Below are 13,931 nucleotides of genomic sequence, written 5' to 3'. Positions count from 1 at the left end.
TCATTCTCATCACTGTACACTACTTTGCTCCGTTTTCCATTCTTTTGGACAACACTCCAATTCTCCTTGATTCTACCGCCATTCTATTCAGAACCCACTCATCCGCTACCGCCATCTTTCGCTTGTCTTTACCTGCCTGCCTCATTCTCAGGAAAGTCACACTACTCTGGAAACTTTATGACCGGCTTTGGTCAAGGTGTGTCCTTCATGCCGCCACACACAGGAAGTAAACTACGGTGTTTGATTGGCTGCTTTGCACAATGACACGTAAAGATACGTTTTTTCTTTGACACCACATGAACAAGTATCAGATAACCTCGTTTAGTTGCAGAGAAGTCTTCAGGTTTACTCCTTCACCGGTGTATTTCAACGCCTTAATGCGAAGTAATTATGTTTAAAGTTTTTACACCTTTCATTGATACCTTATGTAATGTACTGTAATATACACAAGAACAGGAGACGTTTCAGTTTCAAATTAAACTTGGTAACGTTAACATTAATTTACGAGGTTACTACTTCATAACGTTATATATATATTGTACTAGCTACCGTATCCGTCCCGGCTAAATTTGATAAGAGTAGCTAGCTAGCTAACTGAAAGTTACTGAAAGTTAGCTAAACAGACTTTGGTAACTAACGTTAGCTAGCTATTAACGTTAGCATACTAGCTAGTTATTTAGCTGGTGTTACGTGTCGTAATATCTAACAGTACTACTGTAAAAAGAAATGGCTAGCTACATTCACTATTGAACCACAGTTGATAGCAGGTTAACTAATTTAGTTGACTTAGATTATGGCTTGTCTCCTGTGTGGATTCAACTTTGGAACTTGTGTGTGATTAACTTATTATTTTCTCTTTCAGTACAACTATAGGTGTTGTATGAGTGATTGCGCTACTGAGACTGATACCATGTCTGATTTGGTGGATGCCAAAGGGATAGCTGCACAAGGGTAAGGCAATGCATTTCTCCTGTCAACCCTATCATCTACCCAAAGAATAGAGGGTGGGCATCAAAATCAAATGTACATTACCTTCAGAAAGTATTAATACACCTTGACTTATTCCACATTTTGTTGTATTACAGCCCGAATTTAAAATGTTTATTTTTTTTGTCACCCATCTACACACAATGCCCCAAACATTACAATTAAAACTTAATTTTTTATGTTTGCAAATGTACTGAAAATGAAATACAGAAATATCGAATTTACATATGTATTCACATCCCTGAGTCAATACTTTGTAGAAGCACCTTTAGCAGCGAATACAGTTGTGAATCTTTCTGGCTACATCTTAACCTGGATTGTGCAACATATGCCTATTATTATTTTCAAAATTCTTCAAGATCTGTCAAATTGATTGATGATAATTGCTAGACAACAATTTGCAGGTCTTACCATAGATTTTCAAGCAGATTTTAGTCAAGTATAACTCAGCCACTCAGGATCATTCACTGTCTTCTTGGTAAGTAACTCCACTGTAGATTATGTTAATTTTTCTCCCAGTGGCTGGTGGAAAGCAGAATGAACCAGGTTTTCCTCTAGGATTTTGCCTGTGCTTAGCTCCATTCCATTTATTTTTTATCCTGAAAAACTCCCCAGTCCTTAACGTTACAAGCATACCGATAACATGATGCAGCCACCACTATGATTGAAGATATGGAGAGTGGTACTCAGTAATGTGTTGTATTCAACTTCTGCTTTTATTTTATTTTACCCATCTACCAATGGGTGCCCTTTGCAAGGCATTGAAAAACTCCCTGGTCTTTGTGGTTGAATCTGTATTTGAAATGTACTGCTCGACTGAGGGACCTTACAGAGAATTGTATGTGTGGGGTACAAAGATGAGGCAGTCATTAAAAAAATCATTTTAACACTATTATTGCACACAGTAAGTCCATGCAACTTATGTGACTTGTTAAGCAATTTTTTTTAATACTTATTGACTCAAGACATTTCAGCTTTTCATATTTTATTTTGACATTATTGGGTATTGTGTGTAGGCCAGTGACAAAACATCTCAATTCAATCTATTTTAAATTCATGCTGTAACACAACAAAATGTGGAAAAGGTCAAGGGGTGCGAATAGTTTCTGAAGGCACTATTTTATTCTATTAGTTTGCACTCTGATTTTTTATTTAGATACCCATTTGGGTGGCATGCACTGGGCGAGTGAGCCTCTTTTTACATAGTTCTATCAGCTGTCACATTCTGTGAAAGCATCTTTTAACGTAATTTTATCCCTGAATAGTGTCGGACAAATTATCCTCTCATCTGCATTAGAATGCAATGTGACATTGCGTGTCTGATCATAAGCCAAAACCTGCTGTCATTGTGCCTTCAAGCATGTCAGCTGGCTTCATTAGCCAAACAACATGCATTTTCAGCGTACCTGTGGAGCCAGTTTAACATGGACAGTGAAAAGTGTATGTAGACGTTTTAATCACTCTGCAAGGACTTCTGCAATGTGGTATTGTCTGCCCTGTGCCGCAGCCGATTCAGTGTTAAAAGGAACTTTTTCCTTTTGCTCCAGGCTGGGCAGTCCCTCAGTGCAAAGGTTTACGACAGAGAATCCTGAAGTAGACGCTAAGCCTCCGGCTGACATGTACACATATAAGATGAACTACCCCTGCCTTGGACAGTGTGTCATCATCAACAACAAGAACTTTGACAAGCACACAGGTAGGCCTAAGTTTGTACTATGTATTTTTGTCCATTTCACTTGTTCAGGTTATGATGGTATGTCCGATTTTTGTTATATACACTTCATTGGTTATTTCCCTTTAAAGGAATGAGCTTTCGCAATGGAACAGACATGGATGCAGGACATGCGATCAAAGTGTTCTCGAGTTTGGGGTACAAAGTGAAGGTTGCTAATGACCAGACTGTGCAACAGATACAACAGCTGCTTTGCAAAGGTAAGCTCAGCTTTTGTGATGTGAGTGTCTGAGTTAGATTGGCTTTGTTTGTGGAGTCATTTAAGAAGTTTCTCTCTGAGTGTCTACAAATAAGTTGCACTAGTGTTGGTAGTAGTGATGTGACATCTGGCAAAATTTGATCAACTGAAGGAAATCTCTTTTTAATGTTAAGTTCGATTGACTTCAAGAGCCACTGTGTGTGTGCGTGTGTGTGACATTTTCAGTGTCTCAAGACGACCACAGCCAGTCGGCCTCCTTTGTGTGTGTGATGCTGAGCCATGGAGACGAGGGTGTGTTCTATGGCACAGATGGCAACGTAGAACTCAAGAAGCTCACTGGCCTCTTTAGGGGCGACCGCTGCAAAACGCTGGTGGGCAAGCCTAAACTCTTCTTCATCCAGGTACCGTAAGGTTTTAGCTGCCTGTTCAAACTTTCTGTACTGAAGTGATGAACATGTATTTGCATGACTGATATTCAGTGGTACATTGCTAAGAGTAGCTTATCTTCCCCTGGCCCTTAACCCCTGATCCTTTCTGTGGATCTGGTGAGTAGGCGTGCCGTGGCAATGACCTGGATGGTGGCATAGAGACAGACTCCGTTGCTGATGACTCTCCAGAGAGGATTCCTGTTGAGGCAGACTTTCTCTACGCTTATTCTACAGCTCCAGGTAATAAACCCCGTTTTATTAATGCCCCACTTTGACATACTTTAAAGGCCTATGGCAGTCAAAAATGTGATTTTTAAAAAATATTTATTTCCACACTGAGGTTGTAATAACTGAAATTGTGGAAATTATAATGCCTTTTTAGTGTAAGAGCTGTTTGAAAAGTTTTGGTGGATAGAGTTGCCAGCCTAGTGACATCACCATTTTAATTGAAAACAATCGCAGTAAGTTACTTAATTGTTACCAAGAAATGATTTGGTATTGAGATAAAAACGTCTGCAGTCGTGCATACTACATATGTTACATTTACATGGTACATAGTACTGATATGTTATAACTTTTACACACAAACTGCAAACGGGTATGACAGTAGACTATAAGCCTACTACTATAGCCATGTATACTTGTATGGTAATTGCACTGTACCATGTACAAAAACGACCATGTATGTGCTTTAGAGAGATTAATGATTGGTTTGTGACGTCCATGCCTCTCCATAGGCTACTACTCCTGGAGGAACACCCAGAAGGGCTCCTGGTTCGTGCAGGCCCTCTGTGAGATGTTACAAAGGTACGGCAAACAGCTGGAGATCATGCAGATCATGACACGTGTCAACCACATGGTGGCACTTGACTTCGAGTCTATGTCCAACATGCCTGGCTTTACTGCCAAAAAGCAGATCCCTTGCATTGTGTCTATGTTGACCAAAGATCTCTACTTTCCACATTGATTTGATATTGTTGTCTAGACATTACTATGACTTGATTGTGTATCCTGTGGGACCTTTTTAGCTATGTGCACAATGTTTACTGGACTTCTAAGTAGTGCTGCGCAATTACACAACATTTCTAAACTACCTATGTCGTTTCAATATTTTGAATTCCCTTTATGCACATTTTCTCTAGAGATAAACCAGATCATGCCGAACTGCAAATTAGAAGGGAGTTGTAGTTTCCAACAGGACAAAATTATACGTGGTTTAATGCAGAAAACGTGGTAATTAACTACCATGACCAGAATCCTACTTGAGACAGAAAAACACTTGATTGAGAAGGGTAGAGAGCAGTTGCTCTCTATGCCTTATTTACTTTGAAGAACTACTAAAATTGTGATTTTGTCAGACAGCATAGGCAGAAACTCTATAGAGAGGATGACTAATATTTTTTTTAAATTGTCATCAAATAAAAAAACTTAAAAGTAATCAAAATAAAACAAATGTAATATACACAACTCAAATATTTGTTTAAAGTAATGTGAATAAAGTATGGTTAATAAGTGATAAGCAGTTATGGGCAGTCACTACCATTATGGGACTTTTAATGATTGTTTTATTTTGTGTTACCGCATTCAACCCACATAATGCATTTAATGTATTATCGAAATCGAAAACTGGGATTATTGTTTAAGAATTTAAATGAAACCGAACCGACTTCAAAAAGCACTAATCGCTCAGCACTACTTCTAAGTGGATACAAATTTAAATACTTGTATTCTGTTTGGGTTAAGTCTTAAAGAGAAAGCGAAAGGTTTGATTCGATATATCTTGGACTCGGAGGCCTAAAAGGCATGATGTTGGACCAAAGAGAATGGATTTTTAATGGCAGGCATTAAGCAACGATTATGCAATATGAATACTTGCTATTGATTTGTTGTATATGTTCTGAATTATCGCGTATAAAGGGAAACACGCTTTCAGATAGCAATAATGTAGTAAATCAATCACTCAGGCTTTAAAAGTATTGAAAAATGTGCCATGTCCTTTTAGAAATGATAACTGTCTTACCTGTGGGATGGTTTGTTTTTTTCATTTGCACATTGTACATTCAAATAGCTTGCTACATGAAATATAAACTTGAATAAACTAGCTTTTATCCTTGATTCAATTGTTATCCTATTATTTTCCAAGAAACCAAACATTTCTGTGAATGGGATTTTAATTAATATATACAGTACCAGTCAAAAGTTTGGACACACCTACTCATTCCAGGGTTTTTCTTTATTTGTACTATTTTCAACAATGTAGAATAATAGTGAGAACATCAACACTATGAAATAACACATATGATAGTCACCTGGAATGCATTTCAATTAACAGGTGTGTTGTTAAAAGTTAATTTGTGGACTTTCTTTCCTTAATGCATTTGAGCCAATCAGTTGTGTTGTGACAAGGTAGGGGTGGTATACAGAAGATAGCCCTATTTGGTAAAATACCAAGTCCAAAGAGAAACGACAGTCCATCATTACTTTAAAGACATGAAGGTCAGTCATGGTCAAATTGAAGCAAAGAAACCACTACTTATTTAACCAGAAGTTGACTGAGAACACATTTACAGCAACAACCTGGAGAATAGTTACAGGGGAGAGGAATGAGCCAATTGTAAGCTGGGGATGATTAGGTGACCATGATGGTATGAGGGACAGATTAGGAATTTAGCCAGGACACCAGGGTTAACACCCCTACTCTTACAATAAGTTCAATGGGCTCGTTAGTAACCAGAGAGTCAGGACACACGTTTAACATCCCATCTGAAAGACGGCACCCTACACAGGGGAATGTCCCCAATAACTGACCTGGGGCATTGGGAAAGGGTGCCCAATGCCCCAAGTCTCCCATCCAGGGACCGAACATACTTAGCTTCATAAGCAAGCCAGCAATGGGATGCGGGATGATATGCTGCTGGCTGTAAAGGACACCCATAAGAAGAAGATTCTTGCTTGGGTCAAGAAACATGAGCAATGGACATTAGACCGGTGGAAATCTGTCCTTTGGTCTGATGAGTCCGAATTTGAGATTTTTAGTTCCTTTTCGAGACGCAGAGTAGGTGAGCGGAAGGCCTTTCAAAGCTTTGCACACTCTTGGCATTCTCTCAACCAGCTTCATGAAGAATGCTTATCCAACAGCCAACACGCGCTCAGCATAGGTGGGAACTCCTTCAAGACTGTTGGATAAGCATTCCTCATGAAGCTGGTTGAGAGAATGCCAAGAGTGTGCAAAGCTGTCATCAAGGCAAAGGGTGGCTAATTTGAAAAAATCCTAAATATATTTTGATTTGTTCAACACTTTTTTGGTTACTACATGATTCCATGTGTGTTATTTCATAGTTTTGATGTCTTCACTATTATTCTACAATGTAGAAAAGAGTAAAAATATAGAAAAAGCCTTGAATGAGTAGGTGTCCAAACTTTTAACAGGTACTGTAAGTTTTTTTTTTTTTTTTGTGTTAGTCTGGTGGTGCAAGATAATGTCTCCCACAACATTGTGAAATAACTAACGAGAAAATTCTTACAAGACTAATGTGATGTATGGCGGCAGATAGCCTAGCGGTTAGAGTTTTGGGACAGTAACTCAGGGCACATCGACAAGGCTCTGTCGATGTGCCCTTGAACAATGTACTTACCCCTAATTGTGTAATGCTTGTCAGAAGAAGTGGACCAAGGTGCAGCGTGGTAAGTGTTCATGATTCTTTATTACATCCGAACACCAAACAAAAGACCAACGTACGTCACGTTCCGTACACTACGCAGAGCTAACAAAAAAAAAAAAACATCCCACAACCTAAGGTGGCAAAACATTCTGCCTAAGTATGATTCCCAATCAGAGACAACGATAGACAGCTGTCCCTGATTGAGAACCATACCCGGCCAAAATATAGAAACACAAAACATAGAAATAAAGAACATAGGATGCCCATCATAGTCACACCCTGGCCTAACCAAAATAGAGAATAAAAACCTCTCTATGGCCAGGGTGTGACAAATTGCTCCTGTAAGTCACTCTGGACTGTCTTCTAAATGCCTAAAATGTCAAATGAATAAATGTCATGAATGCCTGATTCAGTATTCTGTATGAAAATCTAACATACTATGGGTTATTCAAAACTATGTCATTATCCAATATATGATGGGCAGCATAATGGCCTGCTCGTCTCTGCAGTCTCACATCTTATCTGAGGCATGCAGTGTGTGGCCTCAGATAAGACGTGTGACTGCAGAGAGGAGCAGACTCATGGCTCTTGGATTTCCAGATTATTTCCTGTGGTAGAGGCCAGGGAAACCTCTCTGCTTTGGCTTTCTGACAAGAAACTACAATAGGATTTTACTTTCATTCAGTTGAAATAAAGAGAGGTTACAGTGCATTTAATCATGACACGGGCAACAATTATATTCTTGTCTAATAGATATTGTGAAAGGGGAGCAGGCAAATAGGATTTAACAGAAGATCAGAGTGGGTCTTCTGCCTCCCAGAAATAAATATTCTGCACCTCCAGAAAAGGCACCTGTCCCGCAGAAAAAATATTCTGCCACCCAGACAAAGGCACCTGTCAGAAAGGAACTGGAGCAGATGACTCGGTATGACATTTATCCCCACATTCAGTCGCATATTGCTAAGAGCAGTGTTACGTCATGTTGCCTGTGCTGAGCCAAAACATGTCCTCCAATTATTGCTTGATAATACGAGGAGGAGGATATTTATGCGTGTGCTCCAGGCTCCGGCCTGTTCAAATAAGACATAGAGCATCCCTGTCTTCAGAGGATCTGACTGATGGGGACGTTAGTTAAAGGGGAAGTTTACCGAAATTTACCAAGCGATTCCATTCATTGAAACTATGTAGTTGGAGTTTGCCATTTGATGCCCCTTGTACACTAGCACACGGTGAAACACTGCTTCCCATTAATTTTCAATGGAGGAAAGTGGTGAGGAGCGGAGAGTGCGGGTGACGTGGCACGTTCACTAGCAAGCGGTAAATTGCCGCGTGCCACTTAGGCCGCCCATTGTGACTCGCTTGTGGGTGTGCTGGCAGCATATAGCAGCATGTTCGATTGTGCGTCAAGAATTCAGCATAGCAAGTTTGTATGAAGGTCTGGTTATTTAATGGGTAAATAGTTCAATAGTAATATGCTCTAAAACGCTCTGGTGACAAACTTTGCTAGGGCAGGTACTTTTGTGTAGTTCCAGTCCCTAGAAGTGAGGAAGATAATAGTAACATAATATTCAGTGCAGTGTAATTTGAGTATAATGAAGTCTGTTTCTTTTGAGGTTTTCTGTCCTCTGATTAAGAGAGCTATGAAAGCCTGTCTACAGATGAAGAGATCTCAATGAAGAGCAGTGGTTCTCAGTCCTGGTCCTGGGGACTCAAAGAGGTGCACATTTTTGTTTTTGCCTTAATACTACACTGCTGATTCAAATGATCAACTAAGTGTTATTTATGTATTCATTTGTGATGCTATCCTTGATATGATTCTGTTATTGTCACATGCTACACATTCACATATGTGTGCCAATGCATCTTTCAATCCAATGTTATCATGATTTGTTATAAGGGATATTATACTTTAGTAATCCACAATGACCTGGTGATGTAAAAGTCTAATAATAACATTATTTTCCATATTCCTAGATACCTTGTAACTGGAGATTCCTTCAAAATGATTGCCTACAGTTACCGTGTAGGGCACTGCAAGGTTGGGTGACCAGGGCCATCTGGGACTGCCTCCTGGAGAAATTCAGGCATGTGAAGGCTACCTGTGTCCTGCATAACTTCATGAGGATGGACACGAGGGCCAGGAGGGGAAATGCAGCTTGCCGGCGTGTGCCAGAGGAGAAGTCTGATGCTCTGCAGGATGTTTCAAGGTTGGGGTCCAGCAACGCAGCATGAGAGGCAATCCGTGTGCGGGGGATCTTCACCTCCTACTTCTTCAAAAAGAGTGCTGTTCCCAGGCAACACCATAGACTACACTATGCACAACCAAAGGCTATTTTAAGAGCCATCCACATTGCAATAAGAATATTCTTCCATTTACTTAGCTATGTCAACTGCAGTTATTCAATTCCCAGTTTCCCTCCCTTTGAGTTCTACTTCTCAGGTGAGGGTGCTGTTTAGATAAGGGTGTGATGTCTGTAGAAAAACAAAATAGGCTATTTTAAGTCACCCATATTGAAAAAATGTAGAACAATTAGACACCCTATAACCCACACCTACACATATCAATCTGATTGCTGGATTGTGTTGTGCAGTAAACAGGCTCAGGTGTATAACTGTGACTCCTTCCACCTTCAAAGAACAGGCAAGAGGGCCAACCATGGAGAATAGTAAGACACTTCATTATTTCTATAACTACGCTATATTGTTTGTCCTCGTGTGTCCTTTCATGTTTTTCAGCATAAAGTACTCTGCAGCTACTTAGTGTGGACACCATGTGAGGCCACACACACAGATTCCTGTTGAACACTCATTAACCTCTACAGGATCGGTGTCCCCCCGCAGTACTGTTGAGCTAATGTAGGCTAATGTGATTAGCATGAGGTTGTAAGAAACAAGAAAAATTCCCAGGACATAGTGTTAGGGATTTCCTCCTCTTCTTCCGAAGAGGAGAGGCGAGAAGGATCGGCAGACCAATACGCAGCGTGGCTGAAGTTCATGGTTTTTTAATAAGAAAACTATACATGAACAAACTACAAAAACAATAAATGTGAAAACCCGAAACCAGTCCCGTGTGGTACAAACACTGACACAGGAGACAATCACCCACAAAACCCAACACCAAACAGGCTACCTAAATATGGTTCCCAATCAGAGACAATGACTAACACCTGCCTCTGATTGAGAACCATATCAGGCCAAACACAGAAACATACAAACTAGACACAACATAGAATGCCCACTCAGATCACACCCTGACCAAACAAAACATAGAAACATACAAAGCAAACTATGGTCAGGGTGTGACACATAGATATATCTGATATGGGCAGAAATCTTCAATTCTTGTTAATCTAACTGCACTCTCCAATTTACAGTAGCTATTACAGTGAAATAATACCATGCTATTGTTTGAGGAGAGTGCACAGTTATAAACTTAAATGTATGAATAAACCAATTAGGCACATTTGGGCAGTCTTGATACAAAATTTGTGTTATATTATCCTACATTAATTTCACATTTCCACAAACTTCAAAGTGTTTCCTTTCAAATGGTATCAGAAATATGCATATCCTTACTTCAGGTCCTGAGCTACAGGCGGTTAGATTTGGGTATGTAATTTTAAGTACCTTATTAAGTACATTATTTACTCAATATCAGTCTCTCTCCTTCACATCATCCCTCTCTCCCCTTATCCCTAAATCCTCTAGGTTATTCAGCTGTGTCGGTGAACCCCTCCCGCATCTGAACTGGCTACATAAAGGGCACAGCATGATCTGAGGTGAGAGGTCACTTGGTTAGGTCAACAGGAAGTATTATTAAAGAGATGCTTTACATTGAAATACAGATAGAGATGCAGTAGTCCCAGAGTTTATAATCCAAGGTCAGTGTTGTATTTCACCTCCTGATAATTATGATGACTGACAGTGTTAGCATGTTTAAACCTTGTTTAAAGAAAAAAAACCTATCTCTCTCTCCATCTGTCTCTCATCTGCGGGTATGTTTTGTTGTGAGAGAGGATGCCAACCCCCAGTCCCGTCATCGCCACCTCACCCACTCTTAAGATGACCTTCGGTAGGGATTACGATATAGGAACCAAGTCTAGATTTAACCTTAGCCTGCAGCTTTGGTATGTGCTGAGAGAAGGACAGTGTACCGTCTAGCCATACTCACAAGTTCTTGTATGAGGTGACAACCTCAAGCCTTAACCCTCAGAGGTAGTAATCACACTGGTGGGAAGAGGGGTGTCCTCCTTACCAAACCACATTACCTTAATTTTGGAGGTGTTCAGAACAGGGCTAAGGGCAGAGAAAGCTTGTTGGACACGAAGAAAGCTTTGTTGTAGAGCGTTTAACACAAAATCCAGGGAGGGGCCAGCTGAGTATCATCTGCATATAAATGGACGAGAGAGCTTTCTACTACCTGAGCTATGTTGTTGATGTAAATTGAGAAGAGCGTGAGAACTAGGATCAAGCCTTGGGATACTCCCTTGGTGACAGGAAGTGACTGACAGATGTTCTGACTTTATACAATGCACTTTTTGAGAGAGGTAGTTAACAAACCAGGCCAAAGACCACTCAGAGAGATACCAATACTCCTGAGCCGGCCCACAAGAATGGAATGGTCTACCGTATCAAAAGTTTTGGCCAAGTCAATAAAAATAGCAGCTCAACATTTCACAATAGAATCAAGAGAAATGGTGACATATTTTAGGACCTTTAAAGTTGCAGGGATACAGCCATAAACTGAGCGGAAACCAGATTTCATAGCAGAGAGAATACTATAGACATCAAGAAAGCCAGTCAGTTGATTATTGACAAGTTTTTCCAACACTTTTGATAAACAGGACAAAATAGAAATTGGCCTATAATGGTTAGGATCAGCTTGATCTCCCCCTTTAAATAAAGGACACACCGTGGCTGCCTTCCAAGCAATAGGAACATATCCAGAGAGGAGAGACAGGTTAAAAAGGTCAGAGATAGGCTTGGTGCTGATAGGGGCAGCAACCTTAAAGAAGAAAGGGTCTAAACCATCTGACCCAGATGTTTTTTGGGGGTTAAGTTTCAGGAGCTCCTTTAGCACCTCGGACTCAGTGACCAACTAGAGGGAGAAACTTTGTAGCAGGGCAAGGGAAAAAGAGGGAGGAGCATTGGGGCTAGTCGCATTAGAATGGGTGGGAGATGAGGAAATATTGGACAGGCAAGGAGGCATGGCTGAGTCAAATAGGAATTCTGACTTAATGAAGTGGTAATTAAAGAGCTCAGCCATGTGCTCCTTGTCAGTAACAACCACATCCTCTACATTAAGGGACATGGGCAGCTATGAGGAAGAGGGTTTATTCTCCAGGTCTTTAACACTTTTCCAGAACTTCTAGCAGTTAGACCCATAGAGAGAACTGCTCCTTAAAGTTACTAACTTTGGCCTTCCGGATAGATAGCCTGAGTGCATTTATCTCATTTGCCTGAACGAGAGCCAGTCAGCCTGAGTATGCGTGTGCCGAGCATTTCGCCAAATGCAATTCCTGAGGTGGAGTAACTCTGCAAGATCACGGTCGAACCAGGGGCTGACCCTGTTATTAATTCTCATTTCTTTATGGGGGTGTGTTTGTTAACAATTTTATTTATTTTTATTTAACTAGGCAAGTCAGTTAAGAACAAATTCCTATTTACAATGACGGCCTACTGGGGAACAGTGGGTTAACTGCCTTGTTCAGGGGCAGAACGACAGATTTTTACCTTACCTCAAGGATTCGATACCACTGAAAATATAGAAAAAGAAGGTCCAAGGACCTTCGACAAAGGGGATCAAGCTGATTCTATACCAATTTACAGAGGCCCGGTCATGAAGGAAGGCTTGCTCATGAAAGTTTTTTAGCAAACATCTATGACAAATCAGGACAGGTCATTTCATTGAGCAGCCATTACGAACACAGGCTGTAAAACAGTGATCACTAAGGTCATTACAGAAAGCACCAGACTGATACCTATCAGGATTATTTATGAGCATAACATCGAGGAGAGTAGCCCTTTCTGGGTGTTTGGAGTCATACCTTGTGGGATTGGTAATAATCTGAGAAAGATTTATGGAGTCCCATTGCTTTAGGATTTGGTCAGATGGTCTAAGCATGTCCCAGTTTAGGTCACCTAGCAGGACAAATTCAGACTTAGTGTAAGGGGCCAGGAGAGAGCTTAATGCATTTAGGGTACAGGCCAGTGCTGATGGTGGCCGATAACACCCTGCAACAGTCAACACAGAGCTATTTGAAAGTTTAATGCTTAAAACCATCAAATCGTTTGGGGACCGACTTGGTGGAGACAACCAAGCACTGAAGGGGTTCCTTGGTAAAGATTGCCAATCCACCACCTTTGGAAGATCTGTCTTGCCGAAAAGGTTTATAACCAGAAAGGTTAACATCAGTGTTCAAAACACTCTTTCTTAATAACCTCATCTCAGTAATGACCACCACATCTGGATTGGATTTGTGACCCCACACTTTCAATTGATCAAATTTAGGTGATAAGTTTCTAGTGTTAAGGTGCAGAAACCCAGGCTTTTACGAGAGCAGAAATCAGTGAAGCCGATATCCGAGCACAAGTCAGAATTGGGGATAGCAACAGTAGATGGGCCATGGTCTACATGCACATTTCCAGATATCATCAACAGTAATACAATCAGGGCACGGCAGAGGACAGGTAGAGCTCTGCAGTGTTGATTTATGACATTGGAATGTGCATTAGATGGCAACAAGACCATATTGTACAGCAATTTCATCAGGTAACATGAATACAAAGCCGGCCAGAGGTGGTTAGAATAGGATGAGAGGCCAAGTGTCCATGAAACCAATAGAGAGTCAGAGTCCCGAGTGTGGGAGCAAACATAGTCTGTCCCACGGTCGGGTAAACAAGCAAGTTCATAGTCAACAAAG

General features: G+C 40.6%; 1 protein-coding gene across 1 annotated transcript; it reads left to right on the top strand.

Annotated features, from left to right (window-relative positions):
* The first annotated feature begins 221 nt into the window (after positions 1-221).
* On the top strand, positions 222-5,461 carry LOC118393409 (caspase-3-like). Its single transcript, XM_035786053.2, has 7 exons — positions 222-384; positions 863-951; positions 2,535-2,683; positions 2,791-2,919; positions 3,144-3,319; positions 3,472-3,586; positions 4,084-5,461. Exons 2-7 carry the CDS (start codon positions 881-883, stop codon positions 4,311-4,313), a joined length of 870 nt encoding a protein of 289 aa, XP_035641946.1. The 5' UTR covers positions 222-384; positions 863-880; the 3' UTR covers positions 4,314-5,461.
* Positions 5,462-13,931: the final 8,470 nt, after the last annotated feature.

Source organism: Oncorhynchus keta, chromosome 14 (genome assembly GCF_023373465.1).
Source record: "Oncorhynchus keta strain PuntledgeMale-10-30-2019 chromosome 14, Oket_V2, whole genome shotgun sequence".
NCBI lineage: Eukaryota > Metazoa > Chordata > Actinopteri > Salmoniformes > Salmonidae > Oncorhynchus > Oncorhynchus keta.
Note: the sequence above shows the minus strand (reverse complement) of the source record. Positions and strands in the feature narration are given on the sequence as shown.

Bases quoted from the DNA above. Each gene is read 5' to 3' on its own strand.
- LOC118393409 (XM_035786053.2), top strand. From the start codon at position 881: ATGAGTGATTGCGCTACTGAGACTGATACCATGTCTGATTTGGTGGAT. The intron at 952-2,534 runs GTAAGGCAATGC...CTTTTGCTCCAG, and splicing joins AAAGGGATAGCTGCACAAGG to GCTGGGCAGTCCCTCAGTGC. The intron at 2,920-3,143 runs GTAAGCTCAGCT...TGACATTTTCAG, and splicing joins ACAACAGCTGCTTTGCAAAG to TGTCTCAAGACGACCACAGC.